This window comes from Sinocyclocheilus anshuiensis, unplaced genomic scaffold, assembly GCF_001515605.1.
Source record: "Sinocyclocheilus anshuiensis isolate Anshui unplaced genomic scaffold, SAMN03320099.WGS_v1.1 scaffold1683, whole genome shotgun sequence".
NCBI classification, from domain to species: Eukaryota; Metazoa; Chordata; class Actinopteri; order Cypriniformes; family Cyprinidae; genus Sinocyclocheilus; species Sinocyclocheilus anshuiensis.
Genome location: NW_015548387.1, coordinates 106,337 through 124,236, shown reverse-complemented (window position 1 = coordinate 124,236; position 17,900 = coordinate 106,337). Strand labels below are relative to the sequence as shown.

General features: G+C 35.9%; 1 protein-coding gene across 1 annotated transcript in view; it reads right to left on the bottom strand.

Moving 5' to 3' along the window:
• LOC107656700 (nuclear receptor ROR-gamma-like) overlaps positions 1-15,430 on the bottom strand; it is a 34,430-nt gene extending 19,000 nt beyond the window's left edge. The window contains exon 1 of the mRNA XM_016444642.1: positions 14,943-15,430. Coding sequence (XP_016300128.1) covers positions 14,943-15,003 — 61 coding nt within the window. The 5' untranslated portion in view covers positions 15,004-15,430. The remainder of the gene's footprint in view (positions 1-14,942) is intronic.
• Positions 15,431-17,900: the final 2,470 nt, after the last annotated feature.

Sequence of the window (17,900 nt, the reverse complement as noted above, 5' to 3'; positions counted from 1 at the left end):
CACACACAAAATTAAGACAGTCAAACCAAGCATAAAAAGGAGTTGCAAATGTACAGTACATAGAAAATAAAAGTTCTGTTTATACTGTATGATATTAAGATATGTTATTTGATATGTTATAACATATGCATGTTATTTTACTGTTTTAGCTAAATGCAATACCTGTTCTCAGGACAACAAATGTCTAATAATGTTTAATGTGGAGAAAGAAATCAGGAAACGTACACAGAATCTCCAAAAGCTCATCTTAAAGATAGTCTGTGGATTTAAGTACCCATATGTATCTAGCGGTTCCGTCTGTTCTTCTCTTGAAACAGCATTCTGCACTGTAAACTAGTGAAAACCTCAAGGTTCCACTAACGGAAATCCTCGAGTTGAAAACAAGAGTGCTGTGACAGGACAAAAAAAAAAAAATAAAAAAATAAAAAAAATCACCAAGAGAAAGAATAAAAGAGAGAAAAAGAGAGAACCTGGAAACATCAAGAGCTTATAGATTTCAAAGAAAAACAATATACAGATACTCATGAGAGACAAACAGAGCAATTCTGCAAGATCCTTATTTGATACAGCACATTTGTTTAACATCTAATTGAATAACATATCTAAAGCTAAAACTTGCTAATAGAGTGCTAGAACACTATTGTTTCACTATAACAGCTCAATGTTTAAAATAAAAAATTACATGTTTTAATTATACTGATTGTGAAACTCATAATTTTTTTTTTAAAAAAGAACAATTTGAATGTGTATTAACATATAATTAATGTAAGCTATTCTGAAATAAATATTTATTTTTCTCAAATAAAATATCGATTAGTAATTAACTAAAGGATTACCTCTATAAAAATAATTCGCACAGCAGCACACCCACAAAAACATCTTTTGTCACAGGAAAGTGCCAAAAGATAAGATGAAATAAGCTTTGATAAGACATTTGTGCTTAGCATGCGGTTTCAGACACACACACGCACACACACACACACACACGCACACACACACACACACACACGCGCGCGCGCGCGCACACACACACACACACGCATGCACGCACACACACACACACGCACGCACGCACACACACACACTCAAACATATATACACATTTATATATTCTTTTCATTGTCTAAATTAATAATACATATAATCTTAGGTCTTGAAGGCACTTGAATTATTTTTTAAATCAGGCTGAATGGAAAAGCTTTGTAAATTCAGGGGGAAAGAATATCTTTTGGAATTTCAAGGCTTTAGTCACTGAATGTATAAGTCATGATTTCGCCTTTGAAGATTTTAAGACATTTAAGGACGAGTGAAAAAGGAGTGAAACCCCCACACAAAAAAAGCGGTAAATTTATACATATATTAGTGTGCTGAGCACATTTATGAGTTTCAACTTTCCTTTCATAACATTCAGTTTCATAAGCGTTTGGTCTATATGAAAACAGATCAGGTCAGATTTTTTTTGTTGTTTTTAATTTTTTTTAAACATATAATTAAAAAAGTCCGTTCTTAAACTTTTGATCTTTTTGATTGCACTGTTTTACTTGGTAACAATGGAGAAAAACAAGCCAAAATGTAGGTGATGGAAAAACAGCATTCAAACAAAAGCTCTGCACGCACACCTGTGCACATACACACACATGTGTGTGTCGACACACAGACTCACACACAGGGACTGAACGGGTGACCACAGCGCAGAACAGTCGTGCAGCTGGCGAAGCGTTCATTGGCAGTAAATTCAGAAAGTGTGCGTGTGTGCAGTTAGAATCTAGTGCAACGTTGCAAAATGCCTCACTCTGCATGTTTTCTTAATGTGCGTATAAAACCAAAAAGTGTATTCAATAAAATCCACCAATTTTCTTTCCAATTGCGTTCATCGGATGAAGATCTAAACAGCTATCCCGGAAGGTCTTTCTGCTCGTACCTTCCTCTCTGCCTCAGTCTGACTGACTAAAGCAGTGCTTCTCTCTGTCTAATACGGAATAAAAACAGGACCTTTTAGGCTTATTTTGCAGCAGAACAACAATAAACTGTCCCAGCTGGCGAAGCGTTCATTGGCAGTAAATTCAGAAAGTGTGCGTGTGTGCAGTTAGAATCTAGTGCAACGTTGCAAAATGCCTCACTCTGCATGTTTTCTTAATGTGCGTATAAAACCAAAAAGTGTATTCAATAAAATCCACCAATTTTCTTTCCAATTGCGTTCATCGGATGAAGATCTAAACAGCTATCCCGGAAGGTCTTTCTGCTCGTACCTTCCTCTCTGCCTCAGTCTGACTGACTACAGCAGTGCTTCTCTCTGTCTAATACGGAATAAAAACAGGACCTTTTAGGCTTATTATGCAGCAGAACAACAATAAACTGTCCTCATAAGGTTCAGATATCTTCTGATTCTGTTCTTAAATATCTTAAATCATTTTAATAACATTTTAATAAGCGTATCATCGAACCTTATTCTTTAAAGAAACCTTTTAACATTAGCTTTTAATAAAATATGAATAAAGTAAAACAAATGAATAAAAAATACCACTAAGGACTGTCTTTACAAGTCTTTAAACATTTTATTGTATTGAAAGGACATTTTTTGGTACACAAAATTTGGCATAACTGTAGCAAAACATATGCGTTAGCAGTCTGGACATGAATACTTTTCATAATTTTTATTTTCCATATTTTAAAAAATACTAAAGTTATTAAAATATAAAGTAACATATTGAGGTGTGGAAATTATGCAGTGACTGAAATATTAAATAAAATCAAAGCTATCTTTTATTTTAGTTTCTTCAAAGAAACTTGCCTACTTTACAACTTTGCACACACTGTTCATTCTCTCAACCAACTTCATTAGGTGCATCCTGGGATGGTTTTCCAACAGTATATGTTTAAAAAATGTAAAAATTCATCTAGTAAAGAAATGGATAAGTATTGTAGACAATTTATATCTATCTAGCATTTAAGCTTTTTTAAGATCATGAGAAACAAATTAATTTGCAAATTAACAAATTAATTTGACTACAGCGAGAGCTTCAGTGCAAACCTGCATCAGATAATGCAAAGTGATAAGATACAGCACAGCTGAGTTCAGCAAGTCCTGCTTGAATTGTAGCAATTTTGATGAGTAGATATTTAACCACATACGTGATGTGGGCTGCTACGGAAAATTCCATTTTAGGGGATTGTACAAAAATGCCTGTTTGAGAGTCATTTCTGAACGATGTCCACAACCACAAGCCTCATGAACGAATGTCATCTGATACTTTCAGGGTCCTCAGTTTTGTCTGTGTGGGTTTCAGGATAAAGTAAACAAAAATAGAGGGAGAGTTAAAAATCGTCTTTATCGTTTTAGCAGTTACTTCACGTTTATTCCGTTTAGGCCACACACAATGACTCAGAACTGAGGATGTTGTATTCAGTGAGTTTCTGAAAGCGAGACCTTATCTTGCAGTGTTCGTTTTATAAATGAGATCATCTGCACGTTAAACCCTTTATCTATAGGCTCCTCATCATATCTATAGTTGTGGTACTAATCATAACAGCCACAAAGCACAAGATAAACTAATAATCAACTGATCTGGCCATTAAACAATACTGTGGCTTCTTCTGCTACGTTCTCGACTAACTGTTTACCTATCTAGATTAACTATCACTGTCTCAATTTATTATGAGTTTATGGATCTATATAAAGTTTATATTTATATAATCTAAATAATTATCTCCCTTATTTTTGTTAAAAAGCACTGTAAAAGAACGGATAAATTCATAATTAATTTAGGATAATTTTGCTTAATTGAGCAGACTGCACGAGTTACGAACATGATGTTTTTCATATGTTTGAACACCTTACATGTATCTTAGCATAGAAAAGTCCTGTTATTTCAAATCGTTTATAAGACTTTGTTCAGATTCAAAGAAAGTGCCAAGTTAAATCTACATCTAGTTAAATCTGTTTTAAAAGGGTACTTTCCACATCAATTTGATTATTCAGTTTTTCATGTCAAACCAGATTTTAGACTAAACTAATGTTGTGCTTTAATGTGCTTTAATGTTGTGCTCAAAGGTGAAGTGTGGAAATGGCATACTTGATGTTGAATGTGTGAAAATCCCTATTACTAAACTCAGTGAGAACGTGTAGAGTCACACACCCACGCTGGATCCACTTCACACACACACACTACCCATGAGTCTACTGTTAAAGCCATTAATAAATTAAATAAGGTAAAAGTAAATATAAATAAGTAGAGAATAAAAATAAAATAAAATAATAGAATAAAAGTAGGTGCATGGCAAATTTCTATTAATTAATTAAAAGTAAATGAACCTTTTCTGCACAAGCGTCTTATCAAGCCAATCTGAATATTTTAAGCACATTTTAAATTATAAAAGGCTCATACATTCTCTTAAAAAACATTGATTATTATGTTGTGCATTAACGCCATCTTTCATCCTTCATCAGGTCATCAGGTTCATCAGGCAATGCCAAGGCATTTTGAATTGATAAGAAATTATAAATCAAAATCCTGATCTCAAAATCAAAGCATCAGATCTACACTGCTTTCTGTATTCCTACAAAATCCTGCATATCATACATCCCATCCTCCATGATGTGCATCATCCATCTCTGACTTTAATGGTGTTTTAATTCAAGACGCCTCAGACTTTCATCTCCCTGCTAATATGGCAGAATGAGTCGCGTACAACTACAAACAGCACAGCGAAACTCCAAAAAGGTCAATCTTATCTGAGAGCCTGAAAGCAATGGATATATAATCACTACGTCCTGAACTAGAGTTTGATGAGTGAAACGGAAGAACAAAATGGGACACAAAAGTGTTTCGCAACTTGTCCTTTTGCGATATAAGTTGCACTGACCAAAATGAAAATCATTACTTACAAAGACATGAGGATGCATCCAATGTGATGTAAACAAACATTTGTCACACACCCACACAAACATTAGTAAAAATACATACTTACTAGGTCAAACAAAAAAACACAAATGCCTACCTCGCATCATCTTCACAGCATGTGTCAAAATCTCTCAGTATGGTTGACAGCTCTGTCTCACAGTTAATCAAACTTCTGAACAGATGATGCTGTCGCAAGGTGGGAGATGACAGAGAGATTAGGAGGTTTTCTGTCGGTAGGTGACAGAGAGAGAGAGCATTTGTGTGTGTTTGTATCCGTGAGTGACAAAGAGGGAGTGGGCCTGTCCCTTTCAAACTGTAGACAGATACACCTCTCTCTATCACTCATGCATGATGTCTCTTCTGAAGAACTTCATGTGCTGTTTCTCTGTCCGTCTATAGGTGGACTCTACTTTCTCTTTCTCTTTCCATTTCAGCAGTGAGCAGCTCACCTCTGTATGTTTGTTTTCAATGCATCCTTCTTTCTGAAATCCTGAATTCCTCACTCTATCCTGTTCACTTTCCACTAGTGGACACACAACTAAAACCTCCCAAATAGTATCAAACTAACCTAAATAATTTCTATTCTCTGGATTATGCTCTCAGGAAAAAAAGGTGCAAAAGCTGTCACTGGGACAGTACCCTTTCAAAATGTATACTTTTGTACCTTATTTACCTCTAAAGAGTGCATATTAGTACATTGAAGGTACATATTAGTGCCTACATTATACATGTTAGACCTAAATGGTACATATTAGTGACTTTTGAAAGGATACCGCCCCAGTGACAGATTTTGTACCTTTTCTCTCAGAGTGATTAAAGAAGACATGCAGCATTTGAATTGTAAAGAGTTGACTTGTCTTTTGGCTATTAGTTTTAATGAGGAACCGTTCAGAAAGAATATGAGGTTGGTCTTATAGGCGGTAGAGAGTATTGGTGTAAACAACCTGGTTAAGATCGTCATGTGATATTGTTGCCGCAGCGTACGGCAGAGTGTTGTTATTGCTTGTCATTATGAATCATGGTCCAACCACGCTCTGCGTGTTTTCTAATCCACCAGTCACACTCGAATAAAGCCAAAACGCTAATATGATATGAAACATACTCTTTTTTTTCCCTTTAGGGTTTCCTAACATTTTTATAAAGTGAATTTGACTGATAAACAATTTATATAAGACTTTGTCAAATTGAAATGCAAAAACAAAAAAATTAAAGGACAGAGGGAAGGAAAGAAAGAGCAAAAGAAAAACAGATGAGAAATACTTAATGCACGCTTGTAATCAAACACAAAGGCGGGAAGAGTTTTAAACAGCATCTTTTCACCAACCAAAACGCTAATATGATATGAAACATACTCTTTTTTTTCCCTTTAGGGTTTCCTAACATTTTTATAAAGTGAATTTGACTGATAAACAATTTATATAAGACTTTGTCAAATTGAAATGCAAAAACAAAAAAATGAAAGGACAGAGGGAAGGAAAGAAAGAGCAAAAGAAAAAAAGATGAGAAATACTTAAACAATGCATGCTTGTAATCAAACACAAAGGCGGGAAGAGTTTTAAACAGCATCTTTTCACCAAAATACTCTCAGATCTTATCTTCATTCAGATGCACACACCCATAGCTTTGCGCACCTGTGCGTGCGCGTCTACGGTAGCTTTGCTCACATTTAAACATACAGCTTTTGTGGCTGAAGTAAAAATATATGTGGATACAGGTGCATTGTGTGTGTTCTTTACAGGTGTAATAATGCACCGCTTTGCTACACTGATATAGGCCCCCCTCCTATAACCACAATGGAGGGGTTCTCTGATATGCAAAAAACAACATGCATAGGGGGTTAAACAAGCCACCTCTCAAAGCATGCAAACACACACGCACACACTGAAACTGCTACTGTGCTTTACTATACAACATACTTGCACAGCTACACAGAGAGAACAGACAGTGCATAACTGATGAATGGTTGAGATTCTCAGTTGTACTTACTTAGATGGGATTTCTTATGCACTGGATTGGGACACAAAACAATAGTTAGTTGGGCAATTAATATGTTTAATGTAACCATACATGTTCTAAATATGTTAAATATAAAATCCAACATAACTGTAATATAGCATGAAAATACTAGTTGTAAACACGTCAAATGTCTCTCCCTCTGTTGATTTTGGCCTGATGTTGATTTTGGCGTCACTACATCAGTCACTACATTGAAAAACTGAAATCACAATACAATGTCAAAATTTTGAAAAATCTAAATCATCTGTTCGATTTTTTTTTTAAGTAAATTTTATTATTTTAAATTATTAAAATATTTCAATTTCATTTTAATTACCAAAAATAATAATAATAATAATAATAATTTGTTGCATTTATATAGTGCTTTTCTAGACACTCAAAGCACTTTACAATGCGAGGGGGGATCTCCTCATCCACCACCAGTGTGCAGCATCCACCTGTCATTTTCACCTGAATATTACACCTGAAAATGTAATATTCAGCTTTATACTTGTTGCATTTATTAAGCTTTCAGCCCTGTTAATCCATAAATCATAATTATCAAACAAATATTTTTCCTTATACAAGTTTATCAATAACTACAAACCAAACTTTGGTCCCAAACTAGCTAGATTCTACAGAGTGACAGTTTAAATTATAGTAAATTAGCAACCTGTTACTCATTCTGATTTTGTTTATTGCATTTTATGTTATTTTTTTGTTAGTTTATTAGTATAGATTAAAATTAGTATAGATTAAATTTTTTAATTTAATGTTTATTTAATGTTCATTGCTAAAAAATAACAAATCACACAAATTCAGGTTTTTAAACTGTATTTAGAAATGTCTCAAATTTGTTGACAGGATTGCAAAAAAAACAAAAAAAACAGGTGATGTTTTTAGTTTGACCATTGAGTTTAAAGGGGTCATATGATGCGATTTCAAGTTTTCCTTTCTCTTTGGAGTGTTACAAGCTGATTGTGCATAGATAAGATCCCTGAAGTTGCAAAGACTAAAGTCTCAAAACCAAAGAGATATTCTTTATCAAAGTTAAGACTCTGCCACGCCCCCCTCACTATGTGGAACCAGTGTATGAGTTTTCAGTCAGTGGGATGCTCAATTCTGTGGATTTTCTCAAATTCTACCAAAAAAAAAAAAGTATGCATTTTTGAGTGTGTATGTTTATAGGTGTAAAAGAGCAGTGACATTCATCTTTTGATCGCATATTAAAGGATTCTCTGAGGTACCTGAATGATTGATATAAGGCACCATGGTAACAAATCTAAATGCAGTTGGATAACACAGCCAAGCCCTGATTACACTAATTATCGCTTCATTCTGGCCACCTAGCACAGTTACTTGACCATGCAGCTATTACAAGACCAGAGAGAAAGAAAGAGAGAGATTTTAAATGCTTGACTTAACGATCAAACTTATTCAGAACTCACTATGTGTTTAGCATGATCGCTAAAATAGCAATTGAAAATGTACATACAAATACAAAACCACATATCTACAAATGAGCAAATTAAGTCATTGAAACAAGAAAGTAATAGTCTAGACACACTGAAAAACACACAGATAGAGCAAACTGACGTGTGGGCCTCTGTTATCATTGTCTGACATAAACTTATTTTCAATCTTGCTTGCAGTGAACAACACTTGTCAGGTGACAGCTACAATATCTATAGTAAGTCATCTGCTCTCCTACACATTTAATAGGGCTACAAAAAGGAATCATACTGAATCTAACAGATATTTGTCCACTTATCAACAGTATTTTTTTTCCTCTCCAAGTCACATAATTTTGTGATTGCATTCCATCTCTTTGCAGTTAAAGTTTTTCATGTGATTTTACCAGGAACTATGAAGACACTGAAGCTTTAAAGCATTAAAAAGGTACAACAGTGAACATTCCCAGAGCTGAGCGTATTGTGAAAGCAATAATCCCAGAGAATAAGACTCATTATAAAGGAGGAATAGGAGAGAACTGTGCATGCACATACAGCAAATGCAACACTAGAGCATCTTAAACCCCCCAAAAATGTTGTAGATTTCCCTGGCTTGTGTTGTCACAATACCAAATTTTCAGTAGTCCAATACCAGTAAAAATTCACAGTTCACTGTACCAGTTTTGGTACCATAGCAAAAACTATTTAAACTCTATTTGAAAATAAAAATGAAAAACAATTAATTAAATATATTAAGTAAATAATACATTAAACCAACATAACTTCATAACATACCAACATAACTATTTTTCATAAGTAAACACTGCTCTTAAAATCTGCATTTATACTCCAAGTTTTAATGCACAGATCTATTTTGACATATCAGAATTTGTGTCCCGTTCATTGCTATGATGATCACTGTGTCAACCACTTCATTGGTAGTAATGAAAAGATTTGTGATCGTGCAGTACTTAGTCGATTAACTCGCGCTGAAAAAAAAAACATCCGCTTTGATAGGTATGGAGTGGATTCTTACTAACTTAACTACTAACTTAAACACATCTGATGGGAAAAAAAAGTAATACAGTAAATGGTCAATCACTCTTGGTGACAAAACTAATGTGTATGTCCATGCATTTGTATAGATGTTTACTTCTACTTTCACATGAAGCACAAGTTCTCTCCTCAAGTATCTCCTCAACCACCTAGATGATGCAATGGACCCATAATGCCCCAGAAAAGGCAGAGTGTCCCCATTACTATTAGTACCCACGCAGACCACAGGGCCCCTGCTGACTTCTCTAATGCCTCTTCCTCTGCAACCTGTATCTACGATACATCCTATGGCATGAATCAGTATACTATGAAACAAAGTTAGGCACTAGCAAGGACCTTGATCATCGTTGTTTGCATCTTACTTAGCTGTAATAAAAAGTACAGCAATGCTGAAATTTGAGCTCATCCATAGTCCGATCACTAAACAGACTGAAAAAAAACATGAAAATATTTCAGAAAAAGAAGTAGAGTGAGGAGCACTCACTGGTGCATTCTGGGAAGTTCCATGAGGAGCGACATTTTAGTGAACAGGAATTTTGACAATGGGGCAGCCCTAGAAATGGCCAACTCCCTGGGCAGTGAAATAAGAGGTCAACTATCCAAGTACTAACCAGGCTTAACCCTGCTTAGCTTCAGTGGGTAACCAGTCAAGAGCTTCAGGGTGTTAAGCTACTGGAAACATGACCTGTGAGGTGGCAGTTGTCCTCTGTTTTTCTATAACAAGAAGTCTCTGAGGACCCCTGCCGCTATACAAGAGAATCAACAAGTCAACAACATCCCATAAAAACTAAAAACTGACCCATCCTGAGAGACTAACTTCTAAAAAGTGCTTTGAACTCAACTAGCTGTGAATGAAAATGAATGTACATAAATAACTGTAAAGATACAACACAGAGCATCAAAGTTATTTCAGTTTTCAGTTGACAGCCATTGACATTATCATGAGTCTCAAGATTTGCCTCATCTATGTAGATTCATAAACCGCTATAAGGTAACACATGCCATATTGTCGTTGAGTGTTTCATTACTTTGTGGTTTCCTTTTGTCTCGCACCCATCTCTTCTTCTGTTCAGTCTTTAAAGTTCTTTCTCACTCCCACCTGTATAAAATCTCCCCGTGTTTAGTCAAATGTCACATTCTACCTTCATAATCACCATATTCACATATTAGCTTGGGAAGAAACTGCGAAAGAGTGTTGCAATGTGTGTGAATCTGAGAGGTTTGTGTGTGTGAAAACAGGTAATCTGTGTAGTGGGGTAGTGGAGGTAAGCTTTTGGATCTCAAATTAGCCAATCGGCTTCTGGAAATAGATCAGGAATCCAAAAACACTTGATAACACTAATCTTTACTTTAATCCAGATTATGTCCATTCTTACCACACACAGAATTATTTACAGTATTTCTGGCAAGGTGATGTGAGGGTAGGTTAGAGAGAATGAGAGAGATAGAGAGAAAAATCAAGAGCGAGAGAAAAAAAACTGAGAAAACACTGAATGAGAAATGAGTCTTAGGGTTAGTAACACAGAGCAATCTAAGTGGTAAACATCAGAAGAGAAGAGATTGAACGAGATTTCTGCATTCAGGAGCGGAAAATTGTGGATATGATATAAAAAACTAAAGGACTCCAGGTGGTTAAACCCTCAGTAATAACGTTCACAAACACGGTCTAATTCTGCTCATGAAAGCAGAGTTCTTTGCTTTCTCATAAGTTATTGCTCAGTTATTAAAACATTAAGAAAATGTCAGGGGACCAGTAAAGTAATTATTTGATGACTCTACTGTGTAAAGAGGATAGATTCATGAAGGCAAAGAGATGCAGAATGCATCTGGTGATGTGCAGTTATCAGTAGGGTCCACAATATTAAATACATAAGGTTTTGAATAGAACCAAGGATTTTACAACCTGATGCTGTAGAACATTTATAAGCTCCATAAAGAACTATTTATTCTTTAGTTCTTCAGAAAAACATGTACAGTCGAGCACTAAATCAATGAGTTCAACACAGGTTAAGCTTTATTTAAGCTTAGGTAGGCTCGGTTTGTAGAAACAAACAATCATCTCATGTACAGTACAGTAATGCATTTACAATGGACATCTATGGAACAGAAATGTGCTTAACGGGATAATTCACCCAAAAATGAAAATTCTGTCATCATTATTTACCCTCATAATGTTCTGAACATGTGACTTTATTTCTTCTGTGGAAGAAAGTTTGGAAGAATGCTGGTAACCATACAGTTTTGGTTCCCGTTGACTTCCACTGTACAGTATATGGACAAAAAAACTCATTGAGACATTTCTCAAAATATCTTCTTTGATGTTCCACAAAAGGAAGAAAGTGATACAGGTTTGAAATGACATTATGGTGAGTAAATGATGACAGAATGTTCCTTTTTGTGAGAACTATCCCTTATTTGAAGTTATTGATGCTACGCACTTTGTAGCTTCTTCAGACCACTATATTGACTCTACGTAAAACATCCATTAACAGGAGAAAAGTTAAACCCTCCTGGGTCCTTTAAAGGAATGTCAGTGATATGCTGTTAATTACCAAAGATAATCATTTCAACAGTAACTTACAAACAAAAATGTTATTTGGGGGTAAAATTGTCTAGTATTTAGCACTGAGGCTTCTGTTCTAGATGAATGAACCCCTGGTTATGCATTAAAGATATAATTCCTCTGGGTGGATTTTTCCTTTTGCATATTTTAGAGCTTTAAATTGCTGGAGTTAAAATTGGATATAGCTTAGCACAGGAAAGGTGGATAAGTGATTCTGTCACAATTAGCTCATGTTAACATATAATGTAACTATAATTTTGAAACAATGTTTAAAGTCTTGTCCCATATATTTCCATTGTAAGGGCATTATATGGGTTTTCTTCACTGAAGAAAGACTTAAAACTATTGTCTTAATCCACAGACACATCTGATAGACCTTAACTTGAAACCCGGAACATTCCTTTAAAGAACCCGGAAAGTCTTAACCTATTCTCTGAAGAAGCTGCAATAAATCTCCAAAGAGCAATTTAACCAATTTAAGAACAAAAAAATGCACAAAAAAATGGTTCTTGATCAGAAGCTTGAAAGTAACTTTGTTGTTAAAAGTGTAAAGGTCTGTGACTGAAAATATAAAGACGCTGATAAGCACTAGCTTGTGCACAGGTGAACAGAGGGATGAGATGTTGACTCAGAATGGGAAAGTTAGACTTACATGATGTACACAAGAGGTATGAGGTGCAAGTACACAGGTGCAAGTGGGAGCTCATCAAAGAACAGAAGCAGACAGAACAGAACAGAAAATGAATGTGGAGGAGTTCAAAACAGAGGGAAAGTGTGTTTAGATGATTCAGTGAAAAGAGCAGAAAGGGAGTGTCAGATAGGGGAAGTGTGAGAACAGGGATAAATATGTTTGATAGAGGGCTGCATGAAGAGAGAGTGACACTGATAAGGCACGTAACAAGAGGGCAGGAGGGTATGACACATGGTTTGTATATTCTTAAGATATGGATTATGCATTTCTGATTGTTCTTTAAACAATGTATAACAAGTCCTAAATTTACTGTTTGTGTAGCATTAAAAGTTGAACACTGTTGAAATACAGCTTTGAGCAAACAAATTTTGCATAATATAATATATTAAAATGCAACAACCTTTCATACCATTTAGGCTGAAAATTATGTTTAAAAAACTGATATTGTGCCAAACTGATTATTTGATCTTGATTTAAATCATTTTAATTAAATCAAAATATACTTCCCACATAACATTTTGCCTAAACATGTATTGCATGAAACCTGATGCGCCACCCGATCTAAATATTCCCTCACAGTCACATCTCTTTGGCCAAGCATTCAAATAATGCATCTCATAATCTTGTACTGCAGTTATATCTGATCAAATGCACATTATTATTCTTTAGTTTGGGTTAAACAAATCAATTTTGCTTGGATGGAACAGCGGCTAAGCTAATTATGTCTCTATTTGTTTCTCTGTTTTCCCGTGGTAACTAGGATTTACACAAGCTTCATGATGCCAACCCTGAAACAACATACAGAACTACCACATTTTGCTATAAGTTTGATTGCATCATATAATAATTGCTGTTAATAGTGTTCATCGTCTGTTTTATTATGTCTTAAATTGATTTTTCCGTACATTTCTGCCATATGTACATTAACTGACAGTCACCACTGATAAGCTACCACTAAATATTGTAGAAACTTAATTTGCTGTAAAGTTGCTTTGCAATGATTTGTATCGTGAAAAGCGCTGTACAAATAAACTTGACTTGACTTGACTTGACTTGACTTGAAAGGGATTAATGGTTAACACACACGTCTGCGTTAACTTACAGTTTACACAGGAAAAAGGTCACTGAACAAACTGATCTCAATGAAAGAATGTCGTAAGAGTGAAATAGCCAAAAGTTCAACTTCAGATAACCCAATACACCAGTTTCGATTTAAAGCAATACTCTTTCGGTTGAATAAGGCCCTAACGAGACCTTATTGGGTTGCAAGATCCTAATAAGACACCCTTGAGGGAATTTCATTTCAGTAACTAAAGTATAGTCTTATCTCTGTGCTACTTGGTCAATGGGTATCGCTTTCCTTTCTTTTTTTTTCTCTTTTATTTTCCCGACTTTTTGTTTCTTCCCTCTGCTTTCTGAGAAACAAGTGAATCTCTACGTTTCTGGCACACAATTAATAATGTCCATTTTATATTATGGACATTATTTTAATATAACTTAAACAGAATTACAAAAACTTGCACACCTTTATATACTATTCAAACTGTTTTTACACTTTCTTTTACACATTTAGAGAGGCCACATTCTTAAATTCTTCTTAAAAATAAAGATTCCAAAAGGTGATTTTGGATCCATTTTGGGTTATCAGATAATAATCTAAAGAACATTTTTGCACTATAAAGAACATTTTGTGCTTCCATCAATTTTAAAGGTTCTTAATGTAATCATTGATGCCAATAAAGAACCTTTATTTTTAAGAATGAACATAGAATTCTTCATTCTTTACAAAGTTAATTTGTCGCACCGCAGAGTTTAACTCCCAAACTTGGAAAAACTTGACTTGTCACAAAAAGTGACAACAGCACCAGGAAATATAATTTTACACTCAACACTGAGGATGGCTGAAATTACACTGCACGTTCAACAGGAATAGATAAGACAGCACAACACACTCTTACGAATGCAGGCTGGATCAGAGGTAGATGTGACAGGAGTCACAGAGTTGTGGTTTCGCTGGCTCGCGTGGCACAAGCGCTGTGGGTTAGTGTAGGACTGCTGGCGCACAGACAGGCACTTCTGTCGCATAAAGGGTGTATTTTTAGAGTGCCACTGGTCTCATATCTATGACTGAATGTGTGTGCGAGTTTGTTCCACGTTTCACAAGTGTGTGAAACTCTCTCTCTCTCTCTCACACACACACACACACACACACACGTATAATCTGAGATGATTTCCCACTAATACAGTACTGAGGTATGTAATGGGTTAATTAATGACACGCTTACCTCTTTTACTCTGAGTGCTGTCATGGTTCGGGTCCGGTGATGCGGGCTCATCATTTTCCATTACTTTCCTGTCAAAACTCTCTACGGCAACACACCTCCTTAACCGAATCGTTTAGTTGTGATTAGTGGTTTTATTTAAACTAGCCTAAAGCAATTAAACTAAAATTCAACTCAAAATAAAGAAAACCAGAGGAAAAATGACAACTGCTGACACCTTAACGACCGGGACGCCGCAAACGTTTTAACAAGCACATCGCCATTTTCAATTATCCCCAAGAAGTTGGCGCGTCTGGTCAATAAACATACTAGGTTTATGTCAACACGTTCCTCCGCTTCGCTGTCGTTTTAATGTAACTAGCATGCGTATTTGACATTTCAAAGGGAAAGAAAAAAATCGTTGAACGGTCCCAGAGAGAGAGAGAACGAGAGAAACGGACTGGCACTTGTTGGATAAATAGAGCCGAGTGGCCTCTGGCGCGCGCAATGACTCTGTCCAGGCTCGCGCTGTCCCGAGCCAGTACGGTGTTATGTCATCAATCATTATGTAATAGGCGCAGAGAGAGTAATGCTTTTAACGGGAGACCGAAGAGCAGTTTATGAGCCTTTTTGGCCAGTACACTTTAATTTTATGTGTTTATTTAAATCTATAATTACATCACACTACACTACTAGACACTTTTTTTCTGCTAAAAAAATATCATGTCATTTCATATAACCTACAGTAGCTACCAAACTATTTCAAAAGTGTGTGAAACACTCTCTCTCTCTCTCACACACACACACACACACACACACGTATAATCTGAGATGATTTCCCACTAATACAGTACTGAGGTATGTAATGGGTTAATTAATGACACGCTTACCTCTTTTACTCTGAGTGCTGTCATGGTTCGGGTCCGGTGATGCGGGCTCATCATTTTCCATTACTTTCCTGTCAAAACTCTCTACGGCAACACACCTCCTTAACCGAATCGTTTAGTTGTGATTAGTGGTTTTATTTAAACTAGCCTAAAGCAATTAAACTAAAATTCAACTCAAAATAAAGAAAACCAGAGGAAAAATGACAACTGCTGACACCTTAACGACCGGGACGCCGCAAACGTTTTAACAAGCACATCGCCATTTTCAATTATCCCCAAGAAGTTGGCGCGTCTGGTCAATAAACATACTAGGTTTATGTCAACACGTTCCTCCGCTTCGCTGTCGTTTTAATGTAACTAGCATGCGTATTTGACATTTCAAAGGGAAAGAAAAAAATCGTTGAACGGTCCCAGAGAGAGAGAGAACGAGAGAAACGGACTGGCACTTGTTGGATAAATAGAGCCGAGTGGCCTCTGGCGCGCGCAATGACTCTGTCCAGGCTCGCGCTGTCCCGAGCCAGTACGGTGTTATGTCATCAATCATTATGTAATAGGCGCAGAGAGAGTAATGCTTTTAACGGGAGACCGAAGAGCAGTTTATGAGCCTTTTTGGCCAGTACACTTTAATTTTATGTGTTTATTTAAATCTATAATTACATCACACTACACTACTAGACACTTTTTTTCTGCTAAAAAAATATCATGTCATTTCATATAACCTACAGTAGCTACCAAACTACAGAAACTGGATTAAATAATAATATTTTAATGTAACTCTACAATTTATCTCTCAGATGGTTATTTTTTATTTATTTTTCTTCTTCTTTTAAAGAGAGGAGTTTCATTGGTTCTGGACACAAGGCCAATAATCCGTCAGTGTTGTTATGTAATGTGAATTCAGCACTGAACTGCCACTGGATGACATGAGGCGACTATGTCAGTGTGTGTGTCCACACACTATTCAACTGGTAATCAGCGAATAAATATTTGTGACATTCATGTGCACCCTATACTATTTTTTGATCATAGGTCTTGGGCATAGAAATGTACAGTAGATCCTGCATTACTGGTATTGATATATTAAAAGGATAGTTCACCCAAAAATGAAAAATCTGTCATTTGATCATTTACTCGCCATTGTTCTGTTACAAGATGACCATCGACTTTCATAGTATTTTTTCCATACTTTGGTTGCCAGCTTTCTTCAAAATATTTTCTTTTGTGTTCAACAGAAGAAAGAAACTCATACTGGTTTGAGGATGAGTAAATGATGACAGGGGTATTCTATCATTTTAAGTCTATATTATATGAATGCCTGTTCCAGACTTTTAAGTGGGGCCTGACTCCTGAGACCAGGCCTTCAAACTGTCATGGTCCTCCGAAATTTAGATTACCATAGGAATCCTCAGCACAAACAGTGCAAATGACCACAAGCGCCCCTAGTCAATGGCATCATTGGGCCCCTTGTACAGTATATTGCATTGGGCCCCCTTGAAATCACATTCTGGGGTGGAGGGGGTTAGGGAACCCCTCTCAGTAAAAATCATATTCTGTTGGTGGGGGTGGGTGTCCCCCTGAGTAGAAATCATGGGGGCCTTCGAGGAGAATCTTTGTGGGCCTTCAAAGCTCTAAAGTTGTGTTGTGTTAAAGCTCTAAACATGTGTTTCCTAATTCTTCGAACACAAAAAGCACCATTGTCTGTTATCAATAGAATAGTAATGTATGAAGGGCAGCTCACAGAGAACCCACTTTAAAACCAAGCAGCTTTTTGTTGGTCAGTGCAGCAAATTTGCATGTCCAACTTGACCCTGATGTGAAATCTGCATGAGAAAATCTTTCACCCTCATGTGAATTGCCTGATCACATGAATTCCTATCAAAACAATTCTATTTCACATAGAAAATTTGCAGAACAACAGTAAATATGATTGCACCTTAAGGGGTCCTCCAGCAGAGAGTTGGTTATTTATTGTTATTTTTATTCATTACGGTTATAATTACTAACAGTATAAAAAACAACATGTCTCAAAAACATCAATGTTTTGTTCAATGTTCAAGGTTTTGACAAAAAATTTTGAACTGCCATTAAAATGGAT